We start from the raw sequence: 12,686 nt of genomic DNA, 5'->3' as shown, positions 1-12,686 counted from the left end.
GGAAGATTGGGCAATCTACTTCCGTAGTGACACGGCCTCGGAAACCCAACGATGGGCCGCTATGAGTCAGAATCAACTCAATAGCAGTGAGCTTGGTTTAGTTTTTTGGCATACATATAACAAAACTTACCACTTACACAGTTTATATATGTACAGCTCATTGTATGTCAGTTATACCTCAATAAAGCCATTATAAAAAAAGAAGAAGAATGTTATCTTACCCAAAATAGAAGAGTATGACACAGGCATAGGACAGGATTCCTTGTACTTTAACTGAGCTTGTCACAACTCTGATGAGCTGGCCAGAAACAAACCAAAACAACAAAGACACACAAACAAAACATATGACCAGAGAGTTATCAGTTAATGCTGAAACAAACCATTTCTCCACACTGATTTGAACGATTTGGGCCTACACCTGCGGCCTTTGTATGATCCACATGGGTAGTCTGTGATGTGCCCATTCCTATCAAATCTTACACCTGTGGTGGTAGATTTGGTTTGTTCAGGCAGCTAGGGCACCTCTGCTGACCCTTGGGGGTCAGATTGCACAGAGTCCACAGATGGCATGTCTACCTGCACCTAATGGAGACGCAAATGAGCATTTTTTTCAATGGAAAACTATCCCAGAAAGTACAAATGAATTCCTGGTACACATTTCCCTGCCAGAGCTAAAAATATTTAGTGGGTATTTGCTTTATCCCTGTCCGTCCATCCCCCACCCCGCCCCGCCTTTTTTTTTCGGTCTTTGGTGCCTTAAGAACTTCCAATAATTTACAAGGAACACAAGAAAAGGGAGTGTAGAAGTGTGTACTGTTCTAAAAAACTAAACACCACTAGAAAATTAAGGGGAAATCATTTTTGTCTAGTTCAGATAGTTACCTTTGTACACCTGTTTTCTTACTTATCTTATAGAAATGAAAGAGTCCCAGGATTATCCTTTCAAGTCTGCTAGGCTCCAGTGGCATAAAGCCTAAGGTATTTGACTGCTAACCAGAAGGCTGGTGGTTCAAACCCACCAGCCACTCTTCGAAGGTTGGGCAATCTACTTCCATAGTGATACTGCCTCGGAAACCGAAGGAGGGGCCCGCTATGAGTCGGATCTGACTTGGGAGCAGTGAATTTGGTTTTTGGTTTTTTTTTTTTAGGGGGAATGGACTGTCATGCACTAAATAAATTTCACTATGAAAAAAAAAAATGACTGGAAGCCTCGTTTATTTCAAATCTTTAAAAGGAATACCACATGTTAATGTGGTTCCAGGATTTTAGTCAGTAATATGGAAACAAACTAATTTCATATTTAACTTTAAGATACTTAAGTACAAAGTCTCATTCCCATGAGACCTTAATACATGATTTATTTTACTTTTTTTGGGATAGGAATTCATTGGAGGACCTAAGGTAACATTTAGAAGGAAACTCTGCAATCCTTGTGCCTTAACTTGATTACTGCGGCCTCAGCATGTCTCTCACGGCTCCCAGATGTCTGTCCACCAAAGTGATGGCACCTCATGAAGCTCTGAGAGAAAAGTCCCTCAAAAGCAAACCCCCTACATCATGGCACTGAATCATCGCCTCTGAAAATACAGGATGTTTTCCAGAAGCTTTTAGTAATCAGTTATTAAGTTTACATCTTTTGGTATAATAACCATAAAAACTCATTTAAAGAAAAGAACAAAACAAAGACTGCAGGAAAAATTTAAAATACTAAGTGAAAAAGAATATGATTATAAAGCTGTCTGGCAAGTAAGTGGTTCTGTAGACAAATCAATCAATTATTATTTAGCAAAGAAGGGCTGCACTGCAACCCAAACATCCAACCAATCCTTTGCCTTTTTGCAAATCTGTCAGGCAAACCTGGATTTATCCTCAATCTTTTTGTCTCATGCTTCCAGTTGCAGAAAATAAACGTAGAAAAAACAATCAATACTCTAGTTTATCCACTCTCTTAAACCGTTAACAAGTAATTTTCCTCTTTAAAATTCCCCTTTCCACAATTCTGAGTTCCTTTTCCCAAACAAAAGAAAATTGTATTATATATAGCAAGTAAACATAGTAATATAATTGAAAATATTTTAGGATGTGGTTATCTGGAGACCTGGACTGAAATTTAAGTATCACTGAACCTATTAATCACCCATCAGCTAAAAAATGTCAGGCACACTGGTTGAAAAAAAAGTTGGTTCAACTGACTTCTCCTTTATGCTTTTCTTAGTTGATTTCCATGAGACTTTGTGTTATCTAGAAGAACTCTTCAGGCCTTTCAGGCAAAAGATGGTTGCATCTGATGTGATGTGAGACTAGGTAGTTTGGGTACAACCAACAAATGTTCTTAATAGTATTACAGCCTTGATGTGGGCCAGTAACTACTTTCAAGGCTGCCGCAAACAATTCACTAAAATATTCCAAATTTATTCATTTTTTAAAAAAATTAATTTAGTAAGTGTCAGAGCTACTTTTTGTTTTAGAAATATGAGAGTTTCTGAATATGTCAGTAGTAATTTTCATTGTAAAAAATCTGGGAAATTTATAAAAAGGAGTTATTACAATGGATACAAAATATTTCTCCATTTGGACAAATCATAATTTATTTAATCTATTTACTTTGTTTCTAAGTTTTAGAATTTTAGCTATTATAAATTTCTAAATTTTAACTACTATAAATGCTATTGTGATGTGTATCTGTACCCATAAACCACTATGTGCCTTTTGTAACTATTTCATTAGGACAAAGTCCTAGAATTGGAGTTCCTGTGTCAAAGTATAATACTGTCAAACTGTCCCCCAACAATGTTGAGTTAATTTCTATTCCCACCTGCAGATAAGACAGAGCCACAGCAAAGCCCCCACCGGGTACTGCCATTACTAAAGATCTCTGCCAAATGAATAAGCCAAAAAGAGCAGCCTCCCAGCTTGGAAAGCTACTACACACCAACAGGCCTCAGCAGCACTGATCTGCTGTGGCTCAAAATCCAAAAGGATAATGCTATCACTTAAGACCAATTTTCCTTCCAAGTCGTTTTCACCTTGATCATCATGATCTTTTGTAAACAAACTTATTGATCCACTTTTTAAAAAATGTATTAACTATGGCTATCTCTACCATAAAAAGGGAAAGAGAGTATGGACTTACTAAAACAGCTAGTGGGAGAGGAATAAACCCCATCCTCCGTGCCACTGAGTCACTGTAATCAGTATACGCCTGGAGAGACAAAGAGGAAAGGATTCTGGTTTATGGGCTTTAAACAGCATTTAACAGTACTGCTCACTCAGCACCAGCCCATGCTCTAAACAGGTGAAGCTACGAACAAGAAAACCTAGCACCTATTATGCAATTTAGTAAAACAATGCAGAAATCTAACTGTTCATAAGAAGTACTAAATACCAAGCTGCGTAACATTACAATGCTGTAAAAATCATGCACTGTGTAATGGGCTAAGTATTATTATTATTGTTAATTTGTAACATTTAGTGTAGAGAATAGAGACAGTAAGAAGGTAAGTTTATGTAGTTTTTGTTAACTAATATTCCACGATGGAACTAAACCACTATTCAGAGTTAAATTCTGAGGATGGTATTGATATAGGCTCACATTTTTCTGTCGGCTGCTAACAAGGTCAAAGGCAAGGCTGGCTCTGTATTCACTGTAGACCTAGAGACAAGTAAGAAATACTAAGTAAACGGTGAAAATATAAAATATGTAAAGATTCAGATTTAGTAGATAAAAATGCTCAGCCTATGCAATGAAGCAGGAACAGGTATTCATCAAGTGTTTCACCAGACATCTGGGTCCAGCTCCTCTAGAGTAAAGGTCAAACAGCACCTCACTCTCCACGGCCCCTCCTGAATGCTATGTTCACAGGCCTTTGAAAAGTTTCTCTTTTCTACTTCAGAGAGGGAGACATACTCAATGCTGCTGCTGCTGCCTCTGTGAATTTAGAATTTTGGGAAAAGTAGCTCTTTTAAGAAGTGTAATATACAGAAGATAATTTAAATTTTTTAACACTAGATGAACAGTTAAAACTTACTATCACTGTACATCAAGCCATCATGACGCCTTTTAGAAAAATGGGTATTAAGTGGGATTTAGAAGTAAGGAAAGGTAGCAGTTATAAAGGTACTTGCAAATTGCCATTTCCACTAAAAAATCCACTTAACACCTGAGTTGAGCCTGTTCATTTTTACTTCAGGTGCTGAGAAGATGAGCCAGTGACAAGGGGCTTGTTCAGCATCGAGGAAGAGAGTAAAGGGTGGATCGCTTTATCAGAGCTTTACAAAAGAACTCCCAAGTCATCCTTTATTGAGAGACAGTAAAGGCTGCAGGAGCCCACAGTCAGGTCATCACAGTGGAGCAGCTGCAACTACACTTGATTTTAAATTTCTGTCTCTTTAAATAAAACAGTAAGCACCATGAGACTATTAAAAGTACGACCCGGTAAAATCCAGACAACTGCTCAAACTAATATCCATTTGTGGACTGGGGTAGGAACGAGGAATGCGCTAGGAAACTCTCTTCTGTCTTATATACAATTTGCCTATATAGCCAAATACCCATTTTTGAAAATTCTATAGGATATCTGACTACAGTTAAAACAAATCTCACAAAGTTTCACCAAATACTTTCACCAGAAAAATACAAGGCTCTTGTCTTCTACAACTTATCAGGAACTTATTCACAATCACAGGAAAACATTTCAATTTTAAAATATATTTTAAAAATCCACCACGTTGGATGGAGCTCTTTTCCACTCTTCGGAAACTACTGCTCTGAGATAATCTTTAAATCTTCACTGAAACTATCTCCTGAAATCACCTTTAAACTAAACACTAGTTTAGCTTAGTAAGTAAAGAATGGCTGGCTGGAGCAGTGTGCTCTTCTGAAGAACTGTCTATATGTGATCAAATGATAACAGCAACTTGACAGTCAGATGAGATGCTTAGGGCCAGTGAGTTTATCTTAATGGTGAGGGACTAATTTGGAAAAAGATGGTGAAAATGATCACACAATGTGATGAACGTAATCAAAGCCACTGAATTGTACATGTAGAAATTGCTGAATTAGTATATATTTTTATACGTGTATTGTCACCAAAAAATAACATTTAAAATAAGTAAATAAGTAAAAAAGTTTTGAAAAATTTTTTTTTAAAAGAAATAATGTGATTTAAAAAACTAAAAGTGACCAGATTCTAACAGTGTAACAATTAACAACGATCTTGAGTTAAATGACATCGTCACCTCAACTACTGGCTAATCTACACTTCCACCTAAAAATGTGGACCTCTGACTGTTTAAGACTGAAATAAAATATTCTCCCAGGAGGGAAATCAGTTTAGAAATCTGACATTTTAACTCTAACTTAAAAATAGTAGTAATTGTCTATTATCTTTATAAATATAACAAACCTAAACTCAGTATTCTACAACTTTATAATGTTAAAGAGAAGTGAATTTTAGACACTGAATAGCTTATTAAAATACATACATCGGCAGTAATGTCATTGAACTTGGTGATGAAAGCATGTTTTACAATGTCCACAGCAATTTCTGATGCTATCACCATGCAGACATCTGGAAACAACACCCAGAGATGATCTATAAAGTTTAGGAAGACAAAAAAGAGAATGAAATCTCTCCATGTGAATGGACTCCAAAGTATCTCAGGCAATCACAGAAATCTGAAATCTCCAAAGGGCCAAACCATGAACAATGACAGAACTAATGTAAAATTAATTATAATTTTTATCAAAAGAGCCATATTTTAACAAATTAAGTAAGTGTTCATACAACACTTTCTATGTGTCATATACGTAGCTTTGAGTGGGGGTACAGACGTGAGCCCCTGGCTTCATGGGTCATCCTGGAGTAGGGTGGGTCCTAACTGCAACCCCTTCTGAGGGATGTGTCATCAATGGGGAGAAGAGCCACACACACAGCATCACATGGGGGAGACAGCACATGAGGGTCCCACTACAAGCCCAGGGATGCCAAGAACCCTGGGGCTACAGAAGCTGAAAATGACAAGAAGGCTCTTTCCCTGGGGCCCACAGAGGGCATGGCCCTGAGATGCTCTAAACGTGAACTTCCGGCCCCCACAACTGTGCAGAAACACAATTCTGCTCTTTAAAGCCCCCCTCTTTGTGGTATGTCAGCAAGGCAGCCCCACGAAACTAAGGCAGTACTCCACCATGGAGAAAGTACTCAATTTATTCTATGGAAAAAGGTACTTCCACTTCCCACACAATGAAGTTTTGGAGTTTCAGCAATATTTATTTTAGTCCATATATAAAAAGATGATTTTTGGTTCAAGAGTGAAATTATAAGACACCATATTTGTTAAGAGTTAGTTACCTGGATTCCAAGAAAATTGTTCCATGTTCCTTAGACACACTATCAATAACAGCACATAATTTGTGAATCGTTCCTTAATATCTGATAAAAGAAAATTACATATGAATACTACAGTGTCTCATAACAATTATTTGCATCAGAACATAATGAAATTATTACAGTATACATAAGCAGTCAAATAAATATATTATCACTCATACAGGATAATGCTACATTGGTAAATCATTTACTTCTTAACTCTAGTATGGACTAGAAAAAACCTTTCAAACCTGCTCACAGGGGGGCTCTTAGAGCACTCCCCCTGAGCCCTCTGGAGAAGCAGGATAACTGTTTCCATTTTGCAGAAGAAATAATAGAAGTAAAGAGTAAAAAAGAAGACTTTGGGCAGTGTAAGCCCCCTGCACCCCAGACTACTTCCAATCTGGTCAATGGTAAGTACATGAGTACTGACCTAACAAATCCTTTACCTAAGAGAGCCCTGGTATTACAACAGCATTTTTCGGAGTCATGTATAACTCAGGAAAAAACCCTCAAAAATTAGGTTCCTTAATGACATTTATCACAGTTAAGAACTCTGAGTAAAAACCTATTTTGAATAAATTCAGTAAAATTAGTGCCTAAGGCACTTGACTGCTAACCAGAAGGCTGGTGGTTCAAACCCACCAGCCACTCCTCGGAAGGAAGATTGGGCAATCTTACTTCTGTAGCGATACTGCCTCGGAAACCCAAGGAGGGGTCGCTGTGAGTCAGGTCCGACTAGACAGCACATAATAACACAACTGAATTCCCACTAAAGGGTAGTTTATACATTTTACTTTTTGAGCTGTTACTATCTCACAGAATCCAAGATACTATTAAGAAACGGAACAAAATAACTTGTCTAAGAGGTTTGGCCTGTGTGTGCCCATGTAATGGTAGGAGGTGTAGCTAGAGACCACCACTCACACAGAACCTGTCCCAAAAGCTTGTATACATTTCACCATCATTTCTCTAATATTCTAACAGCACAGTCACCCCGAGTCTCATCCAGGGTGAAGAATTTCACCTTTAAGTTCTGTCACGAGACTCTCTTTGCTCCTTTTCATTTATAACAAAACAAGTTGGACTTTTATTCCATAGCAAAACCTCTAGTCTCCATAGGTGAGCTAGCATTTTCCATCTGTGTGTCCATCCTAACCCCCTAAGTTCTTTGCAGGGTAGCTCGGCTCCTCACCCTTTTTTGTGATGAGTCTGATCTGAGCTGTTCTTTAACTTCTCTTAAAGCTCAGTGGCACAAATGGCTATTTTTGAAATGGCTGAGGTATTTCTTATGAACTGCTTTTCAGCCTAAACTCATAGTATAGTGAAGTTCAGGTAAGAACAGAGATGCTCACTTAAGGGCCTAACAAAACTGGAACAAGGTGCATGTGGTGTTTTTCAAATATAGATAGTCCCGGACTTACGACAAGGCTGTTCCAGTCTTAAGTCAGTACTAACCTAAATTGAATACCTCATTTTTTTAGTTTTTATTATTCCAAAAAAACCCACTCACTGGTATTGAGTAGACTCCAACTCATAGTGACGCCACTGGATTCACGAGGTGGCAAATCTTTGCAGAAGTAAACTGCCTTATTTTCCTTCTGCAGAGCAGCTGGTGGGTTTGAACCACCAACCTTCTGGTTAGCAGCCAAATGCGTAAATGTGTGCCACCACAGCTCCTTTGTTTTCATTATTACCTTTTCTTATCAGTATCTTTATAAATCTAGTCTTTGCCTTTTGGGTGTTGGAAACATTACATATCAACTTACAGATACAATAACGGCAAATCTCACACCACACTACGCTACCAGAGCTCCTGTAGTAAATATTACTAACCACAAAATGTAGTAAAAAAGCCCCCCCCCAAAAAAAAACCCACCAAAACCAGATGGTTGTAAATGCGGTTCGTTTTAACTCAAATACTATCCTAAGTCAGGGACTACCTGTACACACGTTTTTACTAGTTCTAGATCACAGGTTCAATTTATTTTATGATTTTCAAAAAGGATGTAGGTTAAAAGAGGCTAAGAAAAGTCTGTTCAAGAACAATTTCCATGAGAATTGGAAACAAAAAGCATTCTCTGTTGCTCACTGCTGCTGCTGGGTACTGTTTCCTCAATTCCCCACTCAGAGACCCTACTGGACAGAGCAGAACTGCCCCCACAGAGCTTGCTTGACTGTAATCTTTACGCCAACAGATTGCCAGGTCTTTCTCCCAGGGAGCCACTGGGTGGGTATGAACCTGCAACCTTTCAGTTAGCAGCCTAGCTCCTATCAGTGGGCCAGCAAGGGCTCTTTCTTAGTTACTTACCTATAGTTAACCATGGAATTTAATTCATGGGAACTGAATCTGTCAATGTACTTTTAGTTGGTATTCTGTACAATTACTCAAAAGTGTGTATGCTAAATCCTTTGGACTTCCATTTTCGTAAACAAATTTGACAAAGAAATACACTTCATCTACGTAGGGCACCTACACTGACTTGATTCACTATGGAATTATCTGGAAAGAAATTACCTTGAACACATTATTTGAAACAAAACAAAGGAACTTGCATGAAATCTAATAGAAGAAAAACAGTTAACAGTGTGGAAATTAATCAGATCTGAGCACAGAGTTGCCAGGAATCTTGGCTAGATGGTAGCTGCCAGCATAGAGGAAACCTGTAATATTTCAATTTTCAAAGACACAGATAAAAGGGAAAACCCCCAACCTATTAAGAGGGATACTTAAAGCAAAACAGATTTTAGAAAAGTAGATTATTTCAAAATACTGTAAAGATTTAAAAAAAAAAAAACAACTAGTAAATCCTGACAAATGCAATTTCAAAATATGAGGGATGTGAAGGATGGTGACTTTAAAGATGAAAAGTTATACCTTAAAAATATGTATTTCAATCACTCATTTATCAATATAACTGTGAAAATGAGGCTGTTATATATATATTGTTGTTGTTTGCCATCGAGTCAGCCCCGACTCCTAGCGACCCCTCCTTGGGTTTCCAAGACAGTTATCACTACAGAAGTAGGATTTTCCAACCTTCCTTCCGAGGAGTGGCTGGTGGGTTTGAACCGCCAGCCTCCTGGTTAGCAGTCAAGTACCTTAGGCAACATGCTACCAGAACTCCTATATATATATATTTTTTTAAAAAACATATTCTACTCTTGAATATTGCTGTTTTTATCCCATTGAAATTTTGCATAGATTTTCTTTTTGGAACCTAGATTTGACTTTTACAGTTTGAGCTTTCTTAATGTATATCTGTATTTTCAAGAATACTGAAAATACCGTGGACTGCCACAAGAACGAACAAACCTATCCTGAAGTACAGCCAGATCACTCCTCATGAATGAGAGTGGCCAGACTTCATCTCACCTACTTTGGTTGTGTGGTCAGAAGGGACCAGTCCCTGGAGAAGGATATCATGCTTGGTAAAGTAGAGGGTCAGCAAAAAAGGGGCAGGCCCTCAACAAGATGGACTGACACAGTGGCTGCAAGGGTGGGCTCAGGTATAGCAAGGACTGTGAGGCTAATGCAGGAAACGGCACTGTTTCGTTCTGTTGTTGACTGGGATTGCTATGAGCCAGAGCCGACTTGAAAGCACCTAACAACAACAACAAAGTATACCGTCTTAAACAAAGTTTCCTCACAACAAAATCTCACACAGGAAATGATATTTGAGTATAGTGAGAATAGAATCTAAGACTGTAACCTATTATATATATATAACCCACAAAATATTTAAATCGTTTCTTTAGAACAGTCAGGGTTTTGGTTGGGAATGAACCTTTATATTAATTGAAAACTAAAAATTCTGACAAAATGGAAATGTTTTCTTTAATCTTTATTAAGTAGTCTAAAACATTGGTTTTCAGGTTAATGTTTTTAACATATCTCTGCTATTCAGATTATGAAACTTCTTTTTCTCGGCTACATTACCACTTACTGCTAACCAGAAGGCTGGCAGTTCAAACCCACCAGCCACTCCTCAGAAGGAAGTTCGGGCAATCTACTTCTGTAGAGATACCACATCGGAAACCCAAGGAGGGGTTGCTATGAGTCAGGATTGACTCAACAGCAGTGAGTTTAGTTTTTTTGAGGAGGGTGATGGACTTTAACTTACTCTATTTATAATCACATTTCAAATGCGAAATAAGTGCATTTTCTTTCCTACAGCTGTTCAAGCTTAACGCCATTGCGCAGGCTGTGTAAGGGTGTTAAAGTCCCCCTGAGCTGGAACCAGCTTTACATAGCACAGCTCCCGTGGCTGCACAGTTCACGTTGGCAGGGCCGACAACCATGCAGAAGTCTGTACCTCAAGAACTGCAGTCAGAGAGGCCTGGGCTCCCCAGTCAGCTGGAACTTACATGAAAACAAAGTGGGAAAAAGGATAAACCATTAAAGGTCTAGGAGCTCTGGTGGCATAGTGCCTAAGACATTTGACTGCTAACTAGAGGGCTGGCAGTTCAAACCCACTAGCCACTCCTTGCAAGAAGATTGGGCAATCTACTTCCATAGTGATACTGCCTCAGAAACCCAGGGAAGGGCTGCTATGAGACGGATCCAACTCGATGGCAGTGAGTTTGATTTTTTTTTGTTAAAGGTCTGGTTTTACAAACTAAACTCCATTTCCTCTGTTGTCAGGCAATTCTCCTAAAGGAAATGTACACTCAGCGAATAAACTGAAATGGGTAAGATTACCCTTAAATGTCCAAACTGCATCTTCAACGTTAAAGCAGCACAAGGTGCTGAACCTGACATTACATACTCAGCAGCTCAACTTCTGAGAGAAAAAACAGCTTTCCCAGGAGAAGGAATAGCCAGTGCGTGAGCACTCCCGGTGGCTGGCTCTGGTTTTGCGGCTCTGTGAGCCTATGAGGCAACCCACTTCACATCCTGCTGCCACCAGCTTCACAGCCAAGATGCACATGTGGTACTTGCAAGATTGTTTAGGTTAGCTTTTCCTTGGGAATGAGTTTTAAAACCTACCTTAGCATAAAATCATTTGTATTTTCACATACTTCTAAAACTTAACGAAGAGTGAAGTCATGTTCAAGCACAGCCTTTGCTGTAACATACAATGTCTTACCTATAATAAACAGTGAAACTTCTTTGGTGATAACTAAATGGGAGTTCTGGTGGCGTAGTGCCTAGGGCACTTGACTGCTAACCAGAAGGCTGGAGGTTCAAACCCACCAGCCACTCCCTGGAAGGAAGGTTGGGCAATCTACTCCCATAGTGATGGCGCCTCGGAAACCCAAGGAGGGGTCGCTATGAGTTGGGTCTGACTTGACAGCACATAACAACAGCAACAACCATTTTAAGCGAAAATAAACTCCTGAAAGTTCTTGTCAACGGAGATGCGTTACCTGATCAATATGCCATTCTTTTCATTTTCCATTCTCTTAAAATCCAAATGTTGACTCCCTAATCTAAAAGGTCAGGGACTTAAAAGAAAGAAAAAGGGATCAGCATGCTGATGATGGGATTAAAATCCATTTACAACCTCCTCGTACTCTGGAGGGTCCTATTCATAACTCCCAGAAACGCTTAAAACGTGACACTTGCATGTCTAGCTTAAACCTCTATAAAGAACGTAATACCTACTCAGAGCAGGTTACTAACATGAATTAATTTTTAAAAAATGTGATTTCTGTAACAACTGAAATTCTCATTGTTGAAATCAATATTTTCTAGAGTTAATTACTAAGGCTGACAAAAAGAAATCTGTAACTAACCCTTTCTTCCTCTCTTCTTTCAATTCACATTCACAGCCCTGGGCGGCACCCTGTGAGAATGGGCGGCACCCTGTGAGAAGGGAGGAATACTACACAGCAAGACAGGCCACAGCCAGCCTCTTGAGCTCTGACACCTGCGGGCCACTGCCATTCCAAAGAACTATCTAGAAGTAAATGACTTTTTCTGTGTTTGCTTCCACATCTCTCAAAGGAACAACATCACGTGTCTCAGAAACATTTCTGGATGAGTGAGAAGCTTCTGATAAGATGTTATAGGAAAGTCACTAATTTTTATTATCTTAAACATCCTGAGATAACAATAACCAAAGCTGAAAAGGAGGCTAAGTAAAGATGTTGACTATTGCTGCTAGGTGCACCGAGTCAGTTCTAACTTACAGCAACCCTATGTGGGACACACCATGACATTGCCTGTTCCGTTGTTATCTTGGAGCCCTATGCTGCAGCGACAGTGTCAATCCATCTTGTTGAGGGTCTCCCTCTTTTTGCTGACCCCCCACTTTACCTAGCATGATGTCCTTCTCCCTCCTGATAATGTATACCCACAGTATGTGAGATGAA

General features: G+C 39.0%; 1 protein-coding gene across 1 annotated transcript in view; it reads right to left on the bottom strand.

Annotated features, from left to right (window-relative positions):
• Window positions 1-12,686, bottom strand: part of TAPT1 (transmembrane anterior posterior transformation 1) — a 102,057-nt gene that overhangs the window by 20,575 nt on the left and 68,796 nt on the right. Inside the window, exons 8-12 of the mRNA XM_007950075.2 lie at window positions 6,351-6,431; window positions 5,485-5,594; window positions 3,593-3,652; window positions 3,134-3,202; window positions 222-298 (exon numbers count right to left, since the gene is read on the bottom strand). Coding sequence (XP_007948266.1) covers window positions 222-298; window positions 3,134-3,202; window positions 3,593-3,652; window positions 5,485-5,594; window positions 6,351-6,431 — 397 coding nt within the window. The remainder of the gene's footprint in view (window positions 1-221; window positions 299-3,133; window positions 3,203-3,592; window positions 3,653-5,484; window positions 5,595-6,350; window positions 6,432-12,686) is intronic.

The sequence above is a fragment of the Orycteropus afer genome, unplaced genomic scaffold, assembly GCF_000298275.1.
Source record: "Orycteropus afer afer isolate SDZICR_OR568_19922 unplaced genomic scaffold, OryAfe1.0 scaffold00262, whole genome shotgun sequence".
Classification (NCBI taxonomy): Eukaryota; Metazoa; Chordata; class Mammalia; order Tubulidentata; family Orycteropodidae; genus Orycteropus; species Orycteropus afer.
This window is presented reverse-complemented; position numbering and strand designations above follow the sequence as displayed.